The sequence below is a fragment of the Oenanthe melanoleuca genome, chromosome 22, assembly GCF_029582105.1.
Source record: "Oenanthe melanoleuca isolate GR-GAL-2019-014 chromosome 22, OMel1.0, whole genome shotgun sequence".
NCBI lineage: Eukaryota > Metazoa > Chordata > Aves > Passeriformes > Muscicapidae > Oenanthe > Oenanthe melanoleuca.
The window spans coordinates 3,409,696-3,433,951 of NC_079355.1; the positions used below are offsets into that span (position 1 = coordinate 3,409,696).

A 24,256-nucleotide genomic window follows, 5' to 3' on the forward strand; every position below is an offset into this window, starting at 1 on the left:
TCCCCCGGTACCGATCCTGCTCCCTCCGGTACCGCCCCATATCCCCGGTACCGATCCTGCCGAGCCTCCCCGGTCCCATTTCCTGCTCCCCGGTACCGATCCTGATCCCCCCGGTCCTGTTTCATTTTCCCCGGTCCCATTTCGTGTTCCCCGGTACCGATCCTGCTCCTCCCCGGTCCTGTTTCATTTTCCCCGGTCCCATTTCGTGCTCCCCGATACCGATTCTGATCACCCCCGGTACCGATCCTGATCCCCCGGTACCGATCCTGCTCCCCCCCGGTCCTGTTCCGTTTATTCCCCGGTCCCATCTCCCCGGTACCGATCCTGCTCCTTTCCGGTCCTGTTCCGTTTATTCCCCGGTCCCATCTCCCCGGTACCGATCCTGCTCCTTTCCGGTCCTGTTTCATTTTTGCCCGGTCCCATTTCGTGCTCCCCGATACCGATCCTGATCCCCCCCGGTCCTGTTCCATTTTCCCCGGTCCATCTCGTGTTCCCCTGTACCGATCCTGATCTCCCCCGGTACCGATCCTGATCCCCCCGCGGTACCGATCCTGGTCTCCCCCCATACTGGTCCTGTTCTCCCCGCCCGGTACCGATCCTGTTCTCCCCCCGGTACCGATCCTGTTCTCCCCCCGGTACCGATCCTGATCCCCCCAGTCCTGTTCCATTTCCCCGGTCCATCTCTTGTTCCCCGGTACCGATCCTGATCTCCCCCGGTACCGATCCTGTTCTCCCCCCGGTACCGATCCTGTTCTCCCCCCGGTACCGATCCTGGTCTCCCCGGTCCTGTTCCATTTCTCCCCGGTCCCAATCCCGCCCCCCGCCCCCAGAACCGATCCCTCGCCCGCCGCTCCCCCGATGTTTCCCCCTCCCCACTCCGGTCCCGCATTCCCAGCCCGATCCTCGTTCCCCCCCCCGCTCCCACCCGGTGTCCCCCAGCCCCGCTGGTGCCACCCTCGGTCCCGTTCCCCGGTACCTGGATCGATCCTGGCCCCCCGATATTCCCAGGACACAAAATCCCACATTTCCCAGCACCCATCTGTCCCTTTTGCTGCCATCCCGTGTCCCCCAACACCCCCAAATTTCCCACCCCGTGTCCTGGTCTGTCCCCACATTCCCACATCCCAGCTCCTGCATCCCCGCATCTCCCAGTGCCATTTCTCCCGGTTCTGGACTCCAAATCCTTTATCCTACACCCCAAATCCTGGCCAGCACCCCAAGGACTGAATGAGCACCCCAGGAACTGGGAATGCTGGGCAAGGAGCTCAGGAGCGGGACGAGCAGCTCAGGAAAGTTGGGTGAGCACCCCAAAAGCTGGATGAGCACCCCAAAACTCGATGAGCACCCCAAAAGCTGGATGAGCACCCCAGAACGGTGACCAAGCACCCCAAAAGCGGGATGACCGCCTTGTGGAGGGTGGCTGAGCCCCCTGAGGGGGTGTGTGAGCGCTCTGGGGTCGGGATGAGCCCCCCAGGAGCGGGGTCAGCCCCCCAGAGAGGGCTCAGGGGGCAGGGTGAGCCCCCCAGGGGGATCTGGGGGTGTCTGGGTGCCAGGACACGGGGACACAACCCTGTCCCCCGGCAGTGTGTCCCCTCCCAGCCCGGGAATTCTGCAGGAGGAATTGGGGCTGAGCAGATCTGGCTCATCCTGTGCTGCTCCTACAAACCCATCCCAATCTCACAGCGCTCCCAGAACTTGCATTAATTTCATTTTTTAAGATTTTAAGTGTTCTCTGTGTCTGATGACACACAGGGTGACCCCTGTTCTGCTCCCAAAATCCTCTTTCCCTTCATTTTTGGGGTTCCCTTTCCCCAGGGCCTGGCTCGCTCCCACCAGGAATGCTGGCATCTCCTTCACCCCTTATCTCTGCTGCTGCTTTCCTCCCCCCACCAGGATCATCCCAGGATGTTTTCCTCGTTCTCCCTTATTGCAAAACCCACATCCAGCAAAACTTCCCTCCTCAAAGCAGATAAATAAACTCCAGAAAACCAGGATGACTCCGTGTCCCCGCTCTGCCCTCTCATCACGCATCCCAGGGACGGGAATTCGGGGAGCAACCGCCGGACTCAACTCCAACCTCCAAGAAAGAAGGAAAACAAGCAAGCCAAGCTTTGGAATACTTTTTGTTTTCATCCTGTGCTCGGGCTGGGGAGGATGTTTGCAGAGTCCCTGGGTGATGTAAATCCATGATGTCAGGATGCAGCCGTTGATTCCAGCCGGGGATCGCCCCTTTCTCACGCAGCGCCCCGGGGAGCTCAGCCCCTCCCGGGAGCTTTTCCCTCCTGCCTTTCCCACACCGCCTCAGCTCCGGGCTCTGGCTCCCCTCGCAGCCCTGGGCTGGCCCTGGAGGCCACTTGGCCACCAGCATTCCAACCTGGAGCCTCACCTGGAAGAGGAGCTGAGAGTCAGGATGGGAATGTCCTTATTCCTCTGGGTGGATGTCAGCTGGCACGGGCACACGGATTCCAGCGCTCCCAGCTCAGCCTGCCCGCCCTGCAGGGCTTCCTTGGCACCCTGCAGAGGCAGGTGGGCAGTGCCAAGGCCTGGCACCGGCACAGCTGTGAGGGTGGGGACGTGCCAGGAGCATTCCATCCCCAAAACCTCCACAGCAAACCCCAGGAGCTGTTCCCCCATGGAAGCAGGACCACTGACCCCTTTGGAATGGGAGGTGGGCAGTGCCAAGGCCTGGCACTGGCACAGCTGTGAGGGTGGGGACACTGCCAGGAGCATTCCATCCTCAGTTCTCTGTGGCTTCCATCCCTAAAATCTCCACAGCAAACCCCAGGAACTGCTCCCCCATGGAAGCAGGACCAGTGATCCCTTTGGGATGGCAGGTGGGCAGTGCCAAGGCCTGGCACTGGCACAGCTGTGAGGGTGGGGACATGCCAGGAGCATGGAATGCTCTCCATGGCTTCCATCCCCAAAACCTCCACAGCAAACCCCAGGAGCTGTTCCCCCATGGAAGCAGGACCACTGACCCCTTTGGGATGGCAGGTGGGCAGTGCCAAGGCCTGGCACAGTTGTGAGGGTGGGGGCATTGCCAGGAGCATTCCATCCCCAAAACCTCCACAGCAAACCCCAAGGTGTTCTCAGGAGCTGTTCCCCCATGGAAGCAGGACCACTGACCCCTTTGGGATGGCAGGTGGGCAGTGCCAAGGCCTGGCACAGCTGTGAGGGTGGGGACACTGCCAGGAGCATTCCATCCCCAAAACCTCCACAGCAAACCCCAAGGTGTTCTCAGGAGCTTTTCCCCCGTGGAACCAGGAGCAGTGACCCCTTTGGGATGGCAGGTGGGCAGTGCCAAGACCTGGCACAGCCATGAGGGTGGGAACCCTGCCAGGAGCATTCCATCCCCAAAACCTCCACAGCAAAACTCGGGGTGTTCTCAGGAGCTTTTCCCCCGTGGAACCAGGAGCAGTGACCCCTTTGGGATGGCAGGTGGGCAGTGCCAAGGCCTGGCACAGCTGTGAGGGTGGGGGCATTGCCAGGAGCATTCCATCCCCAAAACCTCCACAGCAAAACTCGGGGTGCTCCAGGAGCTTTTTTTTTTTTTTTTTTTTCCCCTTGGGGACCCTGTGCAGGGATTGTCCCCTGTGGCCACAGTGACACAGCCCAGCGGGGCTGGAGGGTGGCTCCTCCTCCTCCCAGGGATGGGATCCCCCACTCCCAGCCCTGCTGGGGGGTTTTACTCTGCTTTCCCCTGCCAGGACCTCTGAGGTCCCCACTGTGCTGCAAACCTCTGGAAATCGGGATACTGGAATGATTGCACAAGGACCTGGCGCTCCTGCCAACTTTCTGTCGCCTCCTCCATCTGCTCCAGCCCTGGCTGAGGGGGTCTGGGGGGGTCGGGGAGGGTTTGGGAGGGGACACCCCAGCGCTGCAGGAGGCCCTGGATGGGTGCCCCAAATCCCAGCCAGCTGCAGCTGTGCTTTCCCGGCAGGAGCAGCTTCCCTGGGGGCTGTTCCAGGTGTGGGGTGTGGGGGGCTGCTGGTCCCCCCTTTGGGGCAGCTTTGGGCTCCCATTCCCAGGGGGATTGGATGGGCTGCTCCCTGTTCCTCCTCTCAGCCCCAGGCTCCTGGTCCCAATAACTCCTGGTCCTAATAATGCCAGAATCCCATCCTAATAAAGCCTGATCCTTATAAAATCCTGGTCTTTATTACTCCTGATCCTTATAGTGCCAGCATCTCATTCCTATTAATGTCTGATCCCAATAACACCAATATCCCAGTCCTAAAAAATCCTAATAACACCAGCAACTTTATCCTGATAATTCCTGATCCTAACAGCACCAACATTCCTAATGACACCTGAGCTTAATAATGCCTGATCCCAAAAAATCCGAATAGCTCCCAATTCTTATCAGGCTGATCCCAGCAGCACCTAAATAACCCCAGTGCTGACGATCCTGTCCTCGGGCAGGGTCTGGTGGCTCAGGCTGTGCCCAGGAATAGCTCCTGCCCTGCTCCTTTATTCCTTTATTCCTCCTGCCAGAGCACAGACCCATTTTTCAGGATGGGGCAGCTCAGGTCAGGCAGCCACGCTCGGGGGGGGGCCCCCACCCGCGACCCCCCCAGCGACAGAAATCCCCCCAAAATCCAAAATCTCCGAGCCCCTCAAGTCGTTTTTAAGGCAGGGGGAAGGCGGGAGCTGGCGGGAGCAAAGAACTGGAACGGAGAATTGTGTTTTCTTTAAATGTCATGGGTTTTTTTTAAGCTCATTTTTGCACTTTGGGTTTTGGCGAAGCTGAGAAGACTTAAGTGACAAACCAGCTGTCCCCCGGCGCGGCGCTGACACCCCCGCCCCGCCCCCGGCCCCGCGCCTGCAGCCCCTCCAGCACCGACCCCACGACCCCTCCTCACCCCAAAATTCCCAAAAAAATTGGGGTGGGCGGCGCGGGGGCGGCCGGCGGGGCTGTCGGGGATGCTGCGAGGCAAAGCTGGCGCTGTGAGGGTGCTGCCGGGTGGGTGGGGGTCCCCCAATATGCCGCGGGGGTCCCCCAATGCCCACCCTGGGGGGTTTTAAGCCCAATAAACAGGGAGGAGGCTGCAGAGGATGCTCGCCGTGGTGCCCAGGAGGGAGCGGTCAGCCAGGGGCACGGAGATCCTGTCCTCAGCCTGGACAGAGGTGACATTCTTCATCATCATCTTCATCGTTCCTCATCCGGGGGGGGCTGCTCATGCCCCCCACGCCCCCCCTGCCCAGCCAGGTGCTCACCTGCCGGCGCTGGAAGGTGCCGAGCACGGTGTCCAGCCCCGGGATGTTGTCCTTGTCCACGCGGGTCACGTAGCAGGCGCGCTGCAGCCGCGCTCTGTAGCTCACCAGCAGCTGTGGGGAGCCAAGCCCGGCTCAGCTCCATCCCATCTCCCGCTCCCCGAGCCCCCCGAACCCCAACACTCACATTCCTGTAATCGTAGACCAGCGTGGCCGCGTTCCCGTCCCCGCTGTCCAGGTAGAAAGTGGCCGCGTCCTCTTCCCAGGCCAGCCCAGTCCCCAACCCGCCCCGCAGCTCCTGGAGAGGGACGAGGGGTGATCTCAGAGCCTTCAACACCCCCTCCCCCGGCATCGGGGGGTCCCACTGACGGCGTTTGGGGGGGGATCCCCACTCACGGTGTCAGCGCGGCTCTGGTCGGCGCTCAGCTTCATCAGCAGGGCGCCGGCGATGACGAGCACCAGCAGCACCACCACGACCACCACGATCAGCAGGCAGCGGAGGTGGCAGCAGCTCAGCAGCTTGCGGGGCAGGTAGCAGAGCAGCCGAGGGACGCAGCACAGCGACTTCAGGAGGCAGCCGGAGCAGCTGCCGCAGCCGGGACACTTGGGGCACCCGGGACACTTGGGACACTTGGGGCACTCGGGGCACCGGCAGCACTTGGGCAGGCAGCAGCATTTGGCGCAGCACACGCCGCACCTGGTGCAGCATTTGGCGCAGCACACGCTGCATTTGGTGCAGCACTTGGCGCAGGGCAGGCAGCAGCCCGGGCAGCAGCAGCCGTTCCCCGAGTCCTGGGGTGCGGGGGGAGGCGGTCAGGGGGGTGCAGGGGGTTGGGGTGGGGGTGCAGATCTCATCCCGCTGCTCCTGGGCGCTGGGAATGCGGCATCCCATGGTCCAAACTCCATCCCATGGTCCAAACTCCATCCCATGGTCCAAACCCCCATCCCATGGTCCAAACTCCATCCCATGGTCCAAACCCCCATCCCATGGTCCAAACCCCCATCCCATGGTCCAAACCCCCATCCCATGGTCCAAACTCCATCCTGGGCACTGGGAATGCAGCATCCCATGGTCCAAACCCCCATCCCATGGTCCAAACTCCATCCCATGGTCCAAACCCCCATCCCATGGTCCAAACTCCATCCCATGGTCCCTAGGTCCAAACCCCCATCCCATGGTCCAAACCCCCATCCCATGGTCCAAACCCCCTCCCATGGTCCAAACCCCCATTCCATGGTCCAAACCCACATCCCATGGTCCAAACCCCATCCCATGGTCCAAACCCCATCCCATGGTCCAAACCCCATCCCAAGGTCCAAACCCCATTCCCATGGTCCAAACCCTCATCCCATGGTCCAAACCCCCATCCCATGGTCCAAACCCCATCCCAAGGTCCAAACCCCCATCCCATGGTCCAAACCCCATCCCAAGGTCCAAATTCCATCCCATGGTCCAAACCCTCATCCCATGGTCCAAACCCCCATCCCATGGTCCAAACCCCATTCCCATGGTCCAAACCCCCATTCCATGGTCCAACCCCCCATCCCATGGTCCAAACCCCCATCCCATGGTCCAACCCCCCATCCCATGGTCCAAACCCCCATCCCATGGTCCAAACCCCATTCCCATGGTCCAACCCCCATCCCATGGTCCAAACCCCCATCCCATGGTCCAAACCCCATTCCCATGGTCCAAACCCCATTCCCATGGTCCAAACCCCCATCCCATGGTCCAAACTCCATCCCATGGTCCAAACCCCATCCCTGCAGGGACACCACGGTGCTGCAGGGACTCACCTCCTCTTCAAACACCACCTGCTTCATGCTGCTCTCCATGGCTGCCTCCTCCTCCTCCTCTTCCTCCCCTTCCTCCTCCTCCTCCCATTCCCAGCCCAGCCTGGCTGCTGGGACTGGGAATTTTATACTGGGGCACTGGGGTGGGGACTGGAGTGGCCCCTGTGAAGGGTTTGGTGGCCCTGGCATGTGACCCACTCCACTGGTGTTTGCTGAGCTCCCACTCCCAGCTCGGCCCTGCTGGGAACCTGCTGCTCGAGGGGCTCTGAGGGCTCTGGGTCAAGGGTCCTTGTCCTTCTCTGCTGCCCAGGAACGAGGTGCCAGGGCCAAAACAAACCCTCCAGGGTGGAGCATCCGGCCCTGGGCACAGGTGGGACCTGGCCCGTGTCCCTTGGCCAGCTGGGGCACCTGGAGCTGCTCCATGTGGCAAGGAGCAAACAGGACATCAAAGGTTTCCTGCAATCCTCAGGGATGGGGTGGGAACAGGGTCACCATGGCACGAGGAAATGTCCCTGTCCTGCATTTTTGGTCCTGAGGCTGCTCAGACACCACTGCTGGTGGATTTTGGGGCTGGCAGAGGTGTGGATTATTTGGGGTGAGGGTGTCTCAGCTCTGAAAAGTCCCTCTTAGGTGTCTGGGCCTTGGTTTTGCCCCTCCTGCAATTGGGACCCCTCCAGCCACCCAAAACCCTCAGCCAGGATTGGGGGGTGAACTCTGCCTGTTTTCCCAGGGTGTCAAGGGCCACAAGAGTCCCTGGAGTGGCTCCTGGCTGTTTGCTCTGTCACTGAGGGGGCCCTTATCACCTTTCCTGGCCCATGGCACCCTCCTGACCCAGCTCCTTATCCCAGGCAGGGTTTTTGGGAAGCTGAGCTGCTGGCTCCGAGCCAGCACATGGCAACCTGCAATGTCCCTGTTGTCCCCAGCAAAGTGTCACCCCCCCGGAGCTGTGACCCCCCTGTGACCCCCCTCTTTGCCCACGGCAGTGATTTTGGGGACAACACTGAGTTTGCAGCGCTGGAAAGACCAAAGAAACTTCCAGGGGTCTCTTTTCCCCCCCCCACTGGAGGGCACTCAGAGGACACAGATGGGGACACTCAGGGGACACAGATGGGGACACTGGGGGGACACAGATGGGGACACTGGGGGGACACAGATGGGGACACTCAGGGGACACAGATGGGGACACTGGGGGGACACAGGTGGGGACACTGGGGGGCACAGGTGGGGACACTGGGGGGCACAGATGGGGACACTGGAGGGCACAGATGGGGACACTGGGTGGCACAGATGGGGACACTCAGGGGACACAGATGGGGACACTGGAGGGCACAGATGGGGACACTCAGGGGGCACAGATGGGGACACTGGAGGGCACAGATGAGGACACTGCAGGGCACAGGTGGGGGTACTGGGGGGGCACAGATGGGGACACTGGAGGGCACAGATGGGGACACTCAGGGGACACAGATGGGGACACTGGGGGGAGACACAGATGGGGACACTGGGGGGACACAGGTGGGGACACTGGGGGGCACAGATGGGGACACTGGAGGGCACAGATGGGGACGCTGGGGGGACACAGATGGGGACACTGGGGGGACACAGGTGGGGACACTGGAGGGCACAGATGGGGACACTGCAGGGGACACAGATGGGGACACTCAGGGGACACAGGTGGGGACACTGGGGGGCACAGATGGGGACACTGGGGGGCACAGGTGGGGACACTGGGGGGCACAGATGGGGACACTCAGGGGACACAGATGGGGACACTGGAGGGCACAGATGGGGACACTGGGGGGCACAGGTGGGGACACTCAGGGGACACAGATGGGGACACTGGAGGGCACAGATGGGGACACTGGGGGGGACACAGATGGGGGCACTCAGGGGACACAGATGGGGACACTGGGTGGCACAGATGGGGACACTGGGGGGGACACAGATGGGGGCACTCAGGGGACACAGACGGGGACACTGGGTGGCACAGATGGGGACACTGGAGGGCACAGATGGGGACACTGGGTGGCACAGATGGTGACACTGGGGGGCACAGATGGGGACACTCAGGGGACACAGATGGGGACACTGGGGGGCACAGATGGGGACACTCAGGGGACACAGATGGGGACACTGGGGGGCACAGGTGGGGACACTGGGGGGAGACAGATGGGGACACTGGGGGACACAGATGGGGACACTGGGGGGACACAGATGGGGACACTCAGGGGACACAGATGGGGACACTGGGGGGCACAGATGGGGACACTCAGGGGACACAGATGGGGACACTGGAGGGCACAGATGGGGACACTGGGTGGCACAGATGGGGACACTCAGGGGACACAGATGGGGACACTGGGGGGCACAGATGGGGACACTCAGGGGACACAGATGGGGACACTGGGGGGGACACAGATGGGGACACTGGGGGGACACAGATGGAGACACTGGGGGGCACAGATGGGGACACTGGGGGGACACAGATGGGGACACTCAGGGGACACAGGTGGGGACACTCAGGGGACACAGATGGGGACACTGGGGGGCACAGATGGGGACACTCAGGGGACACAGATGGGGACACGGTGTACAATTGTGCTGCTGCCCCGTGTTTGACCTTCCCGAGCTCGGCTCACCCCAACACGAGGATTCCCCACCCCGCACCCCTGGGGCACCGCGTCCCTGTCCCCAGCACCCAGGAAGGACAAGAACACACTCGGAGGCGGGGACACAGGCTTTACTTTGTCGACAGAAGCAAATCCCAAAGCAAATACCAATTTTTTTGTTTTGTTTTTACGGCGAGAGCAGTGGGAAAGCCGCGGTGCCAAGCGACGGAGGATGGATCCCCGGGACGGGGACCAGGAGGAGGAGGAGGAGATTCCCCGGTGTCCCGCTCGAAAGGCAGCGCGGGGACAGCGCCACCCGCACGTCGCTGTCCCTAGGCCCAGAACACGGGCACGGCGCTGCAGAGGATGTTGATGGTGGTGCCCAGGACGGAGCGGTCAGCCAGAGCCTTGTCCCCAAGCTCCTCACCCTGCAGGACAGAGAGCGGAGCTGCCGCCCTCCGCCACAAACCGGAGGTGACAAACCCCCAGCGCCACATTCCCCAGGACTGCAGGGCTGGGTTGTGCCGACCCCAGCGCTGCTCCAGCCCCGTCCCAGCGCTCGCCGCTCACCTGGCGCCGCTGGAAGGTCTCGGCGACAGCGTCCAGCCCCGGGAAGTTGTCCTTGTCCACGCGGGTGATGTAGCACGCGCGGCGGCGCCAGGACCTGTAGCCGACCAGCAGCTGTTTGCGGACACAGCCGGCTCAGCTCAGCGCCGCCCTGTCGCGACAGCTGTCGCGGCCGTCCCCAGGTCCCCACGCACCTTGCTGTAGTCGTACACCACCGTGGCCGAGGCGTTGAGCCCGTCCCGCACCGCGAACGTCCCGGTCCTTTCCTTCTGGCTCATGGCGAGCTGCTGGGGGGTCCCCTCGCCGTCCAGCCCGTGGATGGTCATTCGCAGCACCTGCCGGGGGCAGAGCGGTCACGGGGGGCTGAGCTCCGTCCCCACAAACATCCGAACCCCCCTCCCGGAGCCGCCGCCGTCCCGCCCTGCCCTCACCGTCTCGGCGTGTGACTCGCTGAGCCGCAGCCCCAGCAGGAGGAAGGCGACGTTGACCACCACGAGGGCCACCACCACCAGCGCCGCCATCAGCAGGAGGCTCTTGAGCTCGTGGGGGATGCAGGGCGGGCGCGGGGACTCGGTGTACCTCTGTTGGGGACACAGGGGGTGGCAGCGGGGGCGGCTCAGCCCCTCGCCCGGGGTGGGTGGTGGGTGGTGGGTGGTGGGTGGTGGGTGCTCCTTACCGGAGGTGCCTCCTCCATCAGCGCCTCTTTGGAGCTCTCATCCATCTCTCCGTGCGCTCCTGTCCCTTTGCCAGCCCGGGTTTCGGGGGCATTTATCGGATCCCCACAAGGCTGGGGCCGCTCCAGCTGCCGAGTGCCACTCGTGCTGTTTGCTGAGCCCGGAGAAGAGCCAGGGAGGGGCCGCAAAACCTCCGGGGACCCTTCCCTGGCGTTTATCCGGCCGCGGAGGGGGTGCCAAGGCAAACAGCGGGCAGCGCCCACCCTCCACACCCAGCCCCGGGGCCCCGGCCCGTTCCGGGGGGGCTGCACCCCCGGTTCTGCACGGGCAGCTGTGTGTGCCCCCCCCCGGGGCGGGGAAGGAGCTGGCTGGACTCATTGTTCCCGAGGGCGCCGTGCCAGGGACGGCGCAGATGGGCGCCTGGCAGGGGAGATTTGGGTGCCTGGGACGGACGGGGTGGCGTGGGTGGGTGCCCAGCGTGCTGCTGCCGAGGCGGGGGAGCCACCGCGGGGGTGTCACCCCTGTGCTGTCCCCCCTCACCCCAGCCCAAGAGCAGCGGGTGGCCGGCGTGGAGCGCCGGGTTGGGTCGGAGCCGGGGACACGCGCGCGCGGACACGCGTGCACGGGGATGCTGGCGCTGTCACTCAGCCGCATCCCTCCCTCCCTCCCTCCCTCCCTCCCTCCCTCCCTCCCTCCCGCAGCAGCGGGCATGGTGTGCTGCAGAGCCGCGGGTCAGCCGCCCGCAGCCTCCACTTCTCCACGCTGAGATCCCCGAGGAGAAGAAAATAAAATTTAAAAAAAATAAAAAAATAAAAAAAAAGGGGAGGAAAAAAAGGCTTTTCAGGCTTTCCCACAGCACGGCGGCGTTGGAGCAGCTCCCGGGATCAAACAGGGATAAGGCCAGGGCGTGATGGAGCTGCGGCGCGGGAGGAGGATGCTGAAGGACCAGCTCCGCTCTCGCCTCCTCCTCCTCCTCCTCCTCGCCGTGGCCTGGCTCTGGCTGCCGGCCGAGGGGCGGCGGCCCCCCCGGCCTCCCCCGTGCCCCCCGAGCTGCTCCTGCACCCGGGACACGGCTTTCTGCGTGGACTCCAAGGCTGTGCCCAAGAACCTGCCCCCCGAGGTCATCTCGCTGTGAGTAGCCGGGGTGGGGACAGCGGTGGGGACACGGCTCAGGAGTGCGGGGCTGGCACTGGGACAGTTTGGGGGGCTCTGGGGGGAGGAGGGGGGGCTGGGGACAGCCCGGGCCCCGTGCCTGTGCGCTGCGGTGCTGGCACACGCAGCCATCCGTCAGCGCCAGGCCGAGCTGGGCTGCAGCCTGTCCCCGCCGCCACCTCGGGCACAGAACCCCCAGGGGACGCGGCTGTGACCTTGGGGACACTTCCCGAGGGGACACGGCTGGGGGGGGGGGGCTGGTGGGGACACGGCTGTTCCCCGGAGCCTGGCACGGGGTGGGTGGCAGATGTGGGTATTTACACCTGTGTGTGTTACACACCCGTTCGTGTGTGTTACACCTGCGTGTGCGTGTTACACCTGTGCGTGTTACACACACACACACCTGTGTGTGTGTTACACCTGCGTGTGTGTGTGTGTGTGTGTGTTACACACCCGTTTGTGTGTGTTACAACTCTGTGTGTGTGTGTGTGTGTGTGTGTGTGTGTGTGTGTGTGTGTGTGTTACACACCCGTTAGTGTGTGTGTTTGTGCATGTCTGTGTGTGTGTGTGTGTTACACACCCGTTTGTGTGTTACACCTGTGTGTGCGTGTTACACCTGTGTGTGTGTTACACCTGCGTGTGTGTGTGTGTGTGTGTTACACACCCGTTTGTGTGTGTTACACCTGTTTGTGCGTGTTACACCTGTGTGTGTGTTACACCTGTGTGTGTGTGTTACACACCCGTTTGTGTGTTACACCTGCGTGTGTGTGTGTGTTACACATCCGTTTGTGTGTGTTACACCTGTGTGTGTGTGTGTGTGTTACACACCCGTTTGTGTGTTACAACTCTGTGTGTGTGTGTGTGTGTTACACCCGTTCACGCGTGATACACCAGTGTGTGTGTTTTACACCTCTGTGTGTGTTACACCTCTGTGTGTGTGTTTACACACCCGCTCATATGTGTTACACCTGTTTGCGTGTGTTACACCCATGTGTGGGTTACACCTGTGTGTGTGTTACACACCCGTTTGTGTGTCACACCTCCGTGTGTGTGTGTTACACGCTCGTTCATGTGTCTTACACCAGTGTGTGTGTTTACACACATGTTCGTGTGTGTTACACCTCTGTGTATGTGTTATACCTGTGTGTGTGTGCTACAGCTGTGCGTTACACCTGTGTGTGTGTTTACACACCCATTCATGTGTATTACACCTCTATGTGTGTGTTACATCTGTGTGTTTGTTACACACCGGTTCATGTGTGTCACACCTCAGTGTGTGTGTTACACCTGTGTGTGTGTTACACCTGTGTCTGTGTTACACCTGTGTCTGTGTTTACACACCCGTTCCTAGGTGTTACACCTCTGTGTGTTTTACACCCCTGTGTGTGTGTTTACACACCCGTTCATGTGTGTTACACCCCTGTGTGTGTGTTTACACACCCGTTCCCGTGTTTTCACACCTGTTCGTGCCCGTGGCCCCCGCCAGCTGTTGCCGCAGGCTGCGGGCAGCCCGGGGTGGGTCCAGCCCCCCGCGCCTCGTCCCCCCGTGTCCCCACCGCGGGCAGGGCGGCTGTTGGGGTCCCTCTGTCCCCTCCTGCTGCCCGGCAGGTGACACCGAGCTGCCGCTGGGGCACGGGGGTGGCAGCGCCCCGCTGCTGAGGCTCCGTCTGTCCGCAGGACGATGGTGAACGCGGCCTTCACGGAGATCCGGGAGGCGGCTTTCGCCCACATCCCCTCCCTGCAGTTCCTGTAGGTGTCCCCTGTCCCTGTCCCTGTCCCCTGTGCTCGCCCTGCCCAGCCCGGCGCTGACGCCTCCCCCCTCTCTCTTTGCAGCCTCCTCAACTCCAACAAGTTCACGCTGATCGGGGACAACGCCTTCGCCGGGCTGTCGCACCTGCAGTACCTGTGTGTGACCTGGGGACGGGGACACGGGGGCCACGGGGGGGCGGGGGGACCCTCGGGGGGGCCCCGTGATCCTCGGGGTGGCCCCATCACCGTCTGCTCCCGTTCCAGGTTCATTGAGAACAACGACATCCAGGCGCTCTCAAAAGCCACTTTCCGCGGGCTCAAGTCGCTGACACACCTGTGAGCACCTGGGGGACACTGCGGGGGTGGCCCTGTCCCTTTGTCACTGTCGGGGAGGTGTCACCTCCACAACTCTTCTCGTCCCCCAGGTCCTTGGCCAACAACAACCTGCAGACGCTGCCACGGGACCTCTTCAAGCCGCTGGACATCCTGAGTGACCTGTGAGGGGTCACTGGGGACACCGGGCTGGGGACAGGGTGACATCACAGGGGCTGGGCTTGGGCAGGGTGCTGGGGGTGACTCGGCGACATCCCTGGCTGGGCAGAGGGTGACATCCCGGTGGGTGCTGGGGGTGACTCGGTGCCATCCCTGGCTGGGTTGGGGAGACGGTGACATCCCGGTGGGTGCTGGCGGTGACTCGGTGCCATCCCTGGCTGGGTTGGGGAGAGAGTGACATCCCGGTGGGTGCTGGGGGTGACTCGGTGCCATCCCTGGCTGGGTTGGGGAGACGGTGACATCCCGGTGGGTGCTGGCGGTGACTCGGTGCCATCCCTGGCTGGGCAGAGGGTGACATCCCGGTGGGTGCTGGCGGTGACTCGGTGCCATCCCTGGCTGGGCAGAGGGTGACATCCCGGTGGGTGCTGGCGGTGACTCGGTGCCATCCCTGCAGGGACCTCCGTGGCAACACGCTGGCCTGTGACTGCAAGATCAAGTGGCTGGTGGAGTGGCTGGAGAGCACCAACACCACGGTCCCCGCCGTCTTCTGCAGCAGCCCCGCGCAGTTCGAGGGACAGCGGATCCGGGACCTGGCGCTCGGTGACTTCCAGTGCATCACCACGGGTAAGGCACCGCCGTCACCTGTCACCTGTCACCTGTCACCTGTCCCCTGGGTGTTCAGGCCCTCACTGCCGTCTCTCCCTGCTCCAGATTTCGTGATGCACCAGGTCCTGCCCTTCCAGGCGGTGTCAGCCGAGCCCTTCACCTACGCCAGCGATCTGTACGTGGCGCTGGCGCAGCCCAGCGCCAGCAGCTGCTCCATCCTCAAGTGGGACTACGTGGAGCGCAAACTCCGGGACTTCGACCGCATCCCTGGTGAGGATTTGGGCCGGGGGTCCGGGCTGGGTGTGACCCGGGTCGGGCACAGCCCCGGTGTGACGCGGTTTGTCCCAGCTCACTCGGCCGTGCACTGCAAGCCCATCGTGGCTCAGGAGCAGCTCTACGTGGTGGTGGCGCAGCTTTTCGGCGGCTCCTACATCTACCGCTGGGACACGGCCGTGGACAAGTTCATCAAGATCCAGGACATCGACAGCCAGAAGATCCGCAAGCCCAACGACATCGAGGCCTTCCAGATCGAGGGCGACTGGTACTTCGTCATCGCCGACAGCTCCAAGGCGGGCTCCACCAGCCTCTACCGCCTCAACCAGAATGGGTTTTACTCCCACCAAGCCCTCCACGCCTGGCACCGCGACACGGACGTGGAGTACGTGGAGAACGACGGCAAACCGCGGCTGATCATCTCCAGCAGCTCGCAGGCGCCCGTCATCTACCAGTGGAGCCGGGCTCAGAAGCAGTTCGTGCCGCAGGGCGAGGTGGGCGAGGTGCTGGACGTGCAGATGGTCAAACACTTCAGGGCCAAGCGGGAGCAGTTCCTGTGCCTCAGCCGCTACATCGGCGACTCCAAGGTGGTGCGCTGGGAGGGGCAGCGCTTCGTGGAGGTGCAGACGCTGCCGTCGCGGGGCTCCATGGTGCTGCAGCCCTTCGCCGTGGGCCGCCGCCTGTACCTGGCGCTGGGCAGCGACTTCTCCTTCACCCACGTCTACCTGTGGGAGGAGGAGAAGCAGAAGTTCGCCAAGTTCCAGGAGCTGTCGGTGCAGGCGCCGCGGGCGTTCCGGGCGGTGCCGGCGGCCGACGTGCAGCTGCTGCTGGCTCCCAGCTTCAAGGCCAACACGCTGGTGTATCGGCACGTGGTGGTGGACCTCAGCCTGTAGCCGGCACCCAAAAAAAGCCGCGTGCATGTGCCCACCACCCCTTGCCCCCCACCCCCCCGTCCCAGCCCTCCACCTCCACCCAGCCCCACGGTGCCTCGGTTTCCCCCCGGTGTCGCCCTGTGGGGTGCAGAGAAGGAGGGTGGGACACGCCTTGCCCCGCTGAGCTGCACCCCTGGGGGGGTGGAGAGGGTTTTGGGGGGGGGTCTTTGTTCAGTTTGGGCCGTGGGATGGGAGCTGGTGGGGAAGGAAAGGAGGGGGGACAGCAGTGGGGGTGTGGCAGGAGGGGTGGGGGGTTCCCGGGATGCTGGGGGGATTTGGGATGCTCCAAAGGGGATGGGATGGGGTGGGGGTGCCCTGAGGAGGATGGGGTGCTCCAAAGTGGATGGGATGCTGAGGATGATGATGGGATGCTCTGAGGTGGATGGGGATGGGATGCTGAGGATGATGATGGGATGCTCCGAGGTAGATGGGATGCTCAGGATGGTGATGGGATGCTCTGAGGTGGATGGGGATGGGATGCTGAGGATGATGAGGATGGGATGCTCCAAGGCCAGTGGAATGCTCCAAGGCGGATGGAAATGAGATGCCCTGAGGATGATGGGGTTCTCCAGGATGCTCCCAGATGGATGCAGATGGGATTTAGGGTGCCCCGAGGACAACGGGATGCACAGGATGCTGCGAGATGGACGAAAATGAGATGCCCTGAGGGTGATGGGATGCTCCAGAATGCTCTGAGGTGGATGGAAACGGGATGTGGGATGCCCTGAGGACGATGGGATGCTCAGGATGCTCCCAGGTGGATGCAGACACGATGCCCTGAGGACGATGGGATGCTCAGGATGCTCCCAGGTGGATCCAGACACGATGCCCTGAGGATGATGGGGTGCTCAGGATGCTCCCAGGTGGATGAAAATGAGATGCCCTGAGGGCTCCACGCTCGAGGCCAGCAGCTCCCGTCCCTCTCCGTGCATGCCCAGCAGCTCCCCGTGCCCATGGCCGCGCTGCCAGCGGGGTGTCCGTGCCCACCAACCCCCCAATAAACACACTGTGACCCCCAGCCCTGCCCGTGTGTCCTTCCAGCCCGCTCTGCCTGAAATTCCACCGCACCAGGGAGCGGGAATTCCTCCTTTCAGGGTGTTTATTCCAGCAGAATCCTTGCCCACGGCGCGGGTGGTGTTTCCCCAGGCAGGGGAGTCCCTGCCGGACTGGTTTTCCAGGGGAGCTTTTCTCTGGCTCCCAGGTGTATAAATAAGAAAACCACCAATTAAGAGCACAAATGAAGATCCTCTCGCAGGTAACGAGCCCCTCCGGGGCACGGATGGGTTTGGGGAGTTTCTCCCAGGCACTGCCACGTGCGCCTGCCTCAGTTTCCCCGGCAGAAAAAAGGGGGTTGGAAAGCACAGGGAGCACTGCAGGGATGGGGAATTTGGGAAACCCTGGATCAGTCCTGGGGCTGCAAGGCCAAGGGGGAGGCGGCTCAGAGAGGTGATTCAAGCAGATTTTAGTTTCTCAGGAGGGCTCCACATTGTCCATCAGAGCCCAAAAAAAACATTAAATCCCCTCCAGACCCAAAAATAATTCCTTAACATCAATCAGAGTGGCTCTTCCCTCTTTTCCCTACCAGTTTATTACTTTAAAAATTGTATATTTTAATACATAAAAATATGATATTAAGGAATTAAATTTCATGTATTAGGGAATATTTAATATATATTCTATATTAATATATTGTGCATTAATATAGTACTATTCAATAAATTAATACATTAATACATTAATACAATAATACATTAATCAATAATACATTAATATATTAATGTATTATTGTATTAATGTATTAATATATTAACATTCAGTATATCAGGGCAATTTTAAACACGACATTTTTAGGCGTGTTTAGGATATTCTATATTGGTATTTAATATATTTAAAGGATTTATAAAACGTTTTTATTTTATAAAGCTGGGACTCACCTCCACGTGTGGCTCACAGGTTAGGAGGATCTGTTGCCCTTTTAAGGGCATTGCCCTTTTAAGAGCCCAGTTGCCCTTTTAAGGGAATTGCCCTTTTAAGAAATCCGTTGCCCTTTTAAGATCGTTGCCGTTTTAAGAACGGCCGGTGGGGCCCGGACTGCGCATGCGCCGTTCCGTTGCTGCAACTTTTAAGTTGTTGGATTCGCTCCCTCGGGGTTCGGGGGGATTTGGGGGCTCCAGGGGGGCACAGCACCCGCCCGCCCGCCCGGCACTGCCCGGGCCCCCACCCCCGGCCCGCCATGGTGTCCTGGATCCTCAGCCGGGTGATCGAGTGAGTGGGGTCCGCGCGGTGCGGCGGGGGAGGGGCTGCAGGGTGGGGGCGCTTCTGGGGGGACCCCCGATCCTCTGTCCCCCCCCCCTCCGGATATTCCATGAATTGGGGTCACCCCACAGCGGGGACTCCTCCGAGAGGCCGCAGGTAGAGTTTGGGGGAGCGACCCCAAATTTTTTGTACGAGGGTAACCAGCCCCAACCCCCAAAAATGCCGCCCCCCAAAAACGCGTCCCTGAGCTGCTGCTGGTCCTCCCTGGGGAGGGTGAGCAGGGCTTGGGGTGCCCCTGCATCACCCGTGGGTGGGGGTCTGCATCAGCGGAGGGGTCCCTATCCCCATCCTCGGGGGTCCCTACCCCATCCTCGGGGGTCCCTGCCCCATCCTCGGGGGTCCCTGCCCCATCCCAGGGGTCCCTGCCCCATCCCAGCGGGTCTCTCCCCATCTCAGGGGGGTCTTTACCCCATTCTAGAGGGTCCTTGCCTCATCTCGGGGGGTCTCTTCCCCATCCCAGGGGTCATTACCACATCCCAGGGGGTCTCTACCCCATCCTAGAGGGTCCTTGCCCCATCTCAGGGTGTCATTACCCCATCCCTGGGGGTCCCCGCCCCATCCCTGGGGGTCCCCGCCCGATCTCGGGGGGTCCCTGCCCTATCCCAGGGTGTCCCTCCCCTATCTCAGGGGGTCCCTGCCCCATCCCAGCGGGTCCCCACCCCATCCCTGGGGGTCCCTGCCCCATCTCGGGGGTCCCTGCCCCATCCCAGGGTGTCATTACCCCATCCCGGGGGGTCTCTGCTCCATCCCGGGGGGTCCCCGCCCCATCCCAGGGAAGTCCCTGCCCCATCCCAGGGTGTCATTACCCCATCCCTGGGGGTCCCTGCCCCATCCCAGGGTGTCATTACCCCATCCCGGGGGGTCCCTGCCCCATTTCAGGGTGTCCTTGCTCCCAGAAGATCACCAGGACACCCGGTGGCTGTTGCGGGGGGGCGGTGACACCCCCGGGTGACCCGCGGGGACGGAGCCCGTGCGCTGCCCCGCCCGTGTCCCCGCCGCGCCCGGACAGGTCGGGCCGGTCCCGGTCCCGGTTCGGCTCCGCACGGCCGAGCCCGCGGGGGCTCCGGGAGGGTCGGGGCTGGTCGGGGCTGGCCGGGGCTGGCCGGGGCTGGTCGGGGCTGGCTCGGGGCTGACCGGGGCTGGCTCGGGGCTGGCTCGGGGCTGACCGGGGCTGGCTCGGGGCTGGCCGGGGCTGGTCGGGGCTGGCCGGGGCTGCCGGGGCCGGCGGGTCGCTGCTCCTGCCGCTGTACACGGGCTGGCATCGCTGCCTCACCCCCCCTGCCCTGCAGGCTGCTCTTCGGGATGCTCTACCCGGCCTACGCCTCCTACAAGGCTGTGAAGACGAAAAACATCCGGGAATACGTGAGTCAACACCTGGGGAGCCCTTACCTGGCCTCCAGTCCCCTCTTTTTCTGGGGCTCCAGTCCCCTCTTTTTCTGGGGCTCCAGTCCCCTCTTTTCCCAGACTCCAGCCCCCCCTTTTTCTGGGGCTCCAACCCCACCTTTTTCTGGGGCTCCAGTCCCCCCTGGTTCTGGGGCTCCAGTTCCCTCTTTTCCCAGACTCCACTCCCCCATTCTGGGGTTCAACCCCCTCCTTTTTCTGGGGCTCCAGTCCCCCCTGGTTCTGGGGCTCCAGTCCCCTCTTTTTTTGGGGCTCCAGCCCCCACTCTTTTCCCAGACTCCAGTCCCCCTCCTTTCCTGGGACTCCAGTCCCCCCTCTTTTTCTGGGGCTCCAATCCCTCTCCTGGTTCTGGGGCTCCAGTCTCCCTTTCTGGGGTTCAGCCCCCCTTTTTCTGGGGCTCCAATTCCCCCACTTTTCTCTGGGGCTCAAATCCCCCCTGTTTCTGGGGCTCATCCCCCCTTTCCCCAGGCTCCAATCCCCCCTGTTTCTGGGGTTCAGCCCCCGCTGTTTCTGGGGTCCATCCCCCCCTGTTTCTGGGGTTCAGCCCCCCCTCTCCCAGGCTCCAGCCCCCCCTGTTTCTGAGGTTCAGCCCCCCCTGTTTCTGGGGTTCAGCCCCCCTCTCCCAGGCTCCAGCCCCCCCTGTTTCTGAGGTTCAGCCCCCTCTGTTTCTGGGGTTCAGCCCCCTCTCCCAGGCTCCAGCCCCCACTGTTTCTGGGGTCCATCCCCCCTGTTTCTGGGGTCCAGCCCCTCCTGTTTCTGGGGTCCATCCCCTCCTGTTTCTGGGGTCCAGTCCCCTCTGTTTCTGGAGTCCAGCCCCCTCTCCCAGGCTCCAGCCCCCTCTGACTGCTCCCCGTGGCCCCCCAGGTCCGCTGGATGATGTACTGGATCGTCTTCTCCCTCTTCATGGCCACCGAGACCTTCACCGACCTGCTCATCTCCTGGTGAGGCGCTCTGGCTGTCCCCACGTCCCCAGAGCTGGAGCGTGGGGGGCGCAGGAGGTGCCTTTGGAGACCCCCCTGATGCGTCCCTCTGTCCCAGGTTCCCCTTCTACTACGAGGTGAAGATGGCCTTTGTCATCTGGCTGCTGTCCCCGTACACGCGGGGGGCCAGCCTGCTGTACCGCCGCTTCGTGCACCCCACGCTGGCCCGCAAGGAGAAGGTGCAAACCCACATTCCTGATCTTTGGGGGCTCCTCCCTGCCCGGCCCGGGGGGTTCAGCCACCCCCGAATAGGGTTGGTGGTGACCCAGGGGTGTGGAGTGTCCCCAGGTGGTGGTGTTGGCTTGGGAGGTGACAATGCCCTGGGGGGTGACAATGCTCTGGGAGGTGACAGTGTCCTGAGAGGTGAAAATGCCCTGGGGGGTGACAGTGCTGTGGGAGGTGGCAATGCCCAGGAACATGGTGAATCCCTGAGGAGTGACAGTGCCCAGGGACATAGTGATGCCCTGGGAGGTGACAATGTCCTGGGGGATGACAATGCTCTGGGGGGTGGCAATGCCCAGGGACATGGTGAATCCCTGAGGGGTGACAGTGCTCTGGGACATGGTGATGCACTGGGAGGTGACAATGCCCTGGGAGGTGACAGTGCTCTGGATGGTGACAGTGCCCAGGGAGGTGACAGTGCTCTGGACATGGTGATACACTGGGAGGTCACAGTTCCCTGGGAGTGGCATTGCCATTGAAGGTGACAATGTCCAGGGGCATAGTGATGCACTGGGGGTGACAATGCCCTGCGAGGTGACAATGCCCTGGGAGGTGACAGTGCTCTGGGGGGTGGCAATGCCCAGGGTAATGGTGATGCACTGGGAGGTGACAGTTCCCTGGGAGTGGCAATGCCATGGAAGGTGACAATGTCCAAGGACATGGTGATGCCCTGGGAGGTGACAATGTACTGGGAGGTGACAGTGGTCTGGGGGGTGGCAGTGCCCAGGGACATGGTGAATCCCTGAGGAGTGACAGTGCTCTGGACATGGTGATACACTGGGAGGTCACAGTTCCCTGGGAGTGGCAATGCCATTGAAGGTGACAATGTCCAGGGGCATAGTGATGCACTGGGAGTGACAATGCCCTGTGAGGTGACAATGCCCTGGGAGGTGACAGTGCTCTGGGAGGTGACAATGCCCTGGAACATGGTGATGCCCTGGGAGGTGACAGTGCTCTGGGAGGTGGCAATGCCCAGGGACATGGTGATGCACTGGGGGGTGACAGTTCCCTGGGAGTGGCAATGCCATGGAAGGTGACAATGTCCAAGGACATGGTGATGCCCTGGGAGGTGACAATGTCCTGAGAGGTGAAAATGCCCTGGGGGGTGACAGTGCTCTGGGGGGTGGCAGTGCCCAGGGACATGGTGAATCCCTGAGGAGTGACAGTGCTCTGGACATGGTGATACACTGGGGGGTGACAGTTCCCTGGGAGTGGCATTGCCATGGAAGGTGACAGTGTCCAAGGACATAGTGATTTACTGGGGGTGACAATGTACTGGGAGGTGACAGTGCTCTGGGGGGTGACAATGCCCAGGGACATGGTGAATCCCTGAGGACTGACAATGCCCAGGGACATGGTGATACCCTGGGAGGTGACAATGCTCAGGACAGGTGATACCCTGGGAGGTGACAGTGCTCAGGACATGGTGATGCCCTGGGAGGTGACAGTTCTCTGGGAGGTGACAATGCCCTGGGAGATGACAATGCCCTGGCAGATGACAGTGCTCAGGACACGGTGATACCCTGGGAGGTGACAATTCTCAGGACACGGTGATACCCTGGGAGGTGACAATGCCCAGGACACGGTGATGCCCTGGCAGATGACAGTGCTCAGGACACAGTGATGCCCTGGGAGGTGACAATGCCCAGGACACGGTGATGCCCTGGGAGGTGACAGTGCTCAGGACACGGTGATGCCCTGGGAGGTGACAATGCCCAGGACACGGTGATGCCCTGGGAGGTGACAGTGGCCAGGCCCCCGCCCTGCCCTCCCAGCCCGGTCTGTCCCCCAGGACATCGACGCGTTCCTGGTGCGGGCCCGCGAGCGCGGCTACGAGACCGTGCTGCGCCTCGGCAAGAGGAGCCTCAACCTGGCGGCCAGCGCCGCCGTCCAGGCGGCCACCAAGGTACAGGGGAGGTGACAGCACGGGCTGGTGTCCCCTGGGCTGGGCTCTGAGCCTCCTGTGTCCCCGCTGCAGGGCCAGGGCGCGCTGGCCGGGCGCCTCCGCAGCTTCAGCATGCAGGACCTGCGCTCGCTGGCCGAGCAGGCGCCCGTGCACTTCCAGGACCCGCTGTACCTGGAGGAGCAGCAGAGCCTGCAGCAGCCCCTGGGTGAGGAGCTGGGGGGTCACAGCCAGGGGGGCTGCCAGCACAGCCCAGGGACACGCTGGGAGCTGGCGTGTCCCCTCTGTCCCCAGGCCAGCGCTACGAGAGCGACTCGGACGATGAGGAGATGTGGTCGGACTCGCAGGCGTCGCCCCCGCGCTCCCCGCGCTGGGACCCCAAATCCCTTTCCCGCAGCCAGAGCCTGAGATCCCAGAGGAAGAACCCTCCAAAAGAGGTGCTGTGGGGGTTTTGGGGCTGCCTGAGGGGGTCCTGAGCTGTCCCTGTGACCTGTCCCTTGTCCCTTGTCCCTTCCCCAGGGCTTCTCCCGCCTCCTGCGCAGCCGGGCCAGGAGGAAAGCGGCTCTGTCGGAGCAGGAGAGCTGAAACTCCCAGGAAATCCCTGCCAGGAGAGGAAGGAGGGAGCTGCGTCCCCAGGGTGGCTCCTGCACCCCTGGGGTTCCTCACACTAAATCCCTGCTGTCGGTGCCTCGAGGGGGGAGCAGCTCATCCCCCCTCCCAGACCCTCCAGCTCGGCGCTGGCGCCTCTGCTGAGGGGTCTGCCCCCCGTTCCCCATCCTGTGAACACTACACGCTCCCCCCTCCTCTCCTGTGCCTTATCCCAACATTCCCGCTCCCCCGGGAGCCAGCAGCGGGGCCACAGCCTTGTCCCTCTGGAGCCAAAGCCATGGCCCTGCCCAGGGCCCCCCAAACACAGACTGACACCCCCGGACTCGAGCCCGGGCAGCACACAAAGCTTTTAACATTCCCCTCTCCCGAAAAAGAGGGTTTTGTGCATGGAGAAATAAAGGTTGTTACAGACTTTGGGAAGCAGGAGTTGTCCCCAGTGCTGTCCTTTTCACAGGATGGTTTTTTTCTCTTGGAGCAAGGTCTGGAATCCATCTGAGACTACTCCAGGGTGTGTCCTTAATATATATATATATATATATATATATATATATTTATTTATTTATTTATTTATTTATTTATTTAATATATATTTATATATATTTATATATTTATATATATATATAATATGTATTATTTATTTATTTGTTTGTTTATATGGTTATTCATATTACATTGGAATAAAAAAAAAAAAATTGAGATTGGAATCCCAAAAATTGGGATACAAAACATTGTAATCATAATTCCCAAAGAAATCAGAATTGGAATT

General features: G+C 61.8%; 3 protein-coding genes across 4 annotated transcripts; 2 read left to right on the top strand and 1 right to left on the bottom strand.

Annotated features, from left to right (window-relative positions):
* Nucleotides 1–4,600: 4,600 nt before the first annotated feature.
* On the bottom strand, nt 4,601–11,173 carry SFTPC (surfactant protein C). Its single transcript, XM_056508610.1, has 10 exons — nt 10,858–11,173; nt 10,613–10,762; nt 10,376–10,516; nt 10,185–10,295; nt 9,950–10,042; nt 7,009–7,167; nt 5,608–6,003; nt 5,399–5,509; nt 5,215–5,325; nt 4,601–5,114 (listed from the first exon to the last, which is right to left on the bottom strand). Exons 1-10 carry the CDS (start codon nt 10,900–10,902, stop codon nt 5,019–5,021), a joined length of 1,413 nt encoding a protein of 470 aa, XP_056364585.1. The 5' UTR covers nt 10,903–11,173; the 3' UTR covers nt 4,601–5,018.
* Nucleotides 11,174–11,318: 145 nt separating this feature from the next.
* Nucleotides 11,319–17,107, top strand: LGI3 (leucine rich repeat LGI family member 3). 2 transcript variants are annotated; one of them, XR_008842056.1, is made up of 9 exons: nt 11,444–11,986; nt 13,685–13,756; nt 13,841–13,912; nt 14,021–14,092; nt 14,182–14,253; nt 14,703–14,872; nt 14,960–15,124; nt 15,203–16,437; nt 16,483–17,107. XR_008842056.1 is itself a non-coding variant. In XM_056508802.1 (8 exons), the coding sequence occupies exons 1-8, from the start codon at nt 11,766–11,768 to the stop codon at nt 16,018–16,020; spliced, it is 1,662 nt and encodes a 553-aa protein (XP_056364777.1). In that variant the 5' UTR covers nt 11,319–11,765; the 3' UTR covers nt 16,021–17,107. The 2 variants fall into 2 exon arrangements, 1 of the variants encoding a protein (XP_056364777.1); XM_056508802.1 differs by having other exon boundaries at nt 11,319–11,986; nt 15,203–17,107.
* Nucleotides 17,108–18,122: 1,015 nt separating this feature from the next.
* Nucleotides 18,123–23,913, top strand: REEP4 (receptor accessory protein 4). The gene is made up of 8 exons (XM_056508770.1): nt 18,123–18,324; nt 19,665–19,737; nt 20,641–20,717; nt 20,815–20,935; nt 22,771–22,884; nt 22,957–23,089; nt 23,176–23,318; nt 23,401–23,913. The coding sequence occupies exons 1-8, from the start codon at nt 18,293–18,295 to the stop codon at nt 23,464–23,466; spliced, it is 759 nt and encodes a 252-aa protein (XP_056364745.1). The 5' UTR covers nt 18,123–18,292; the 3' UTR covers nt 23,467–23,913.
* The last annotated feature ends 343 nt before the right edge of the window (nt 23,914–24,256 follow it).

Bases quoted from the DNA above. Each gene is read 5' to 3' on its own strand.
- SFTPC (XM_056508610.1), bottom strand. From the start codon at position 10,902: ATGGATGAGAGCTCCAAAGAGGCGCTGATGGAGGAGGCACCTCCG. The intron at 7,168-9,949 runs TAGGGACAGCGA...AACCCTTCACAG, and splicing joins CCGTGCCCGTGTTCTGGGCC to GGGCCACTCCAGTCCCCACC. The intron at 5,510-5,607 runs GTGAGTGGGGAT...GTCCCTCTCCAG, and splicing joins ACCAGAGCCGCGCTGACACC to GAGCTGCGGGGCGGGTTGGG.
- LGI3 (XM_056508802.1), top strand. From the start codon at position 11,766: ATGGAGCTGCGGCGCGGGAGGAGGATGCTGAAGGACCAGCTCCGCTCT. The intron at 14,093-14,181 runs GTGAGCACCTGG...CTCGTCCCCCAG, and splicing joins CTCAAGTCGCTGACACACCT to GTCCTTGGCCAACAACAACC. The intron at 15,125-15,202 runs GTGAGGATTTGG...GGTTTGTCCCAG, and splicing joins GGACTTCGACCGCATCCCTG to CTCACTCGGCCGTGCACTGC.
- REEP4 (XM_056508770.1), top strand. From the start codon at position 18,293: ATGGTGTCCTGGATCCTCAGCCGGGTGATCGA. The intron at 20,718-20,814 runs GTGAGGCGCTCT...CCTCTGTCCCAG, and splicing joins ACCGACCTGCTCATCTCCTG to GTTCCCCTTCTACTACGAGG. The intron at 20,936-22,770 runs GTGCAAACCCAC...TCTGTCCCCCAG, and splicing joins CGCTGGCCCGCAAGGAGAAG to GACATCGACGCGTTCCTGGT.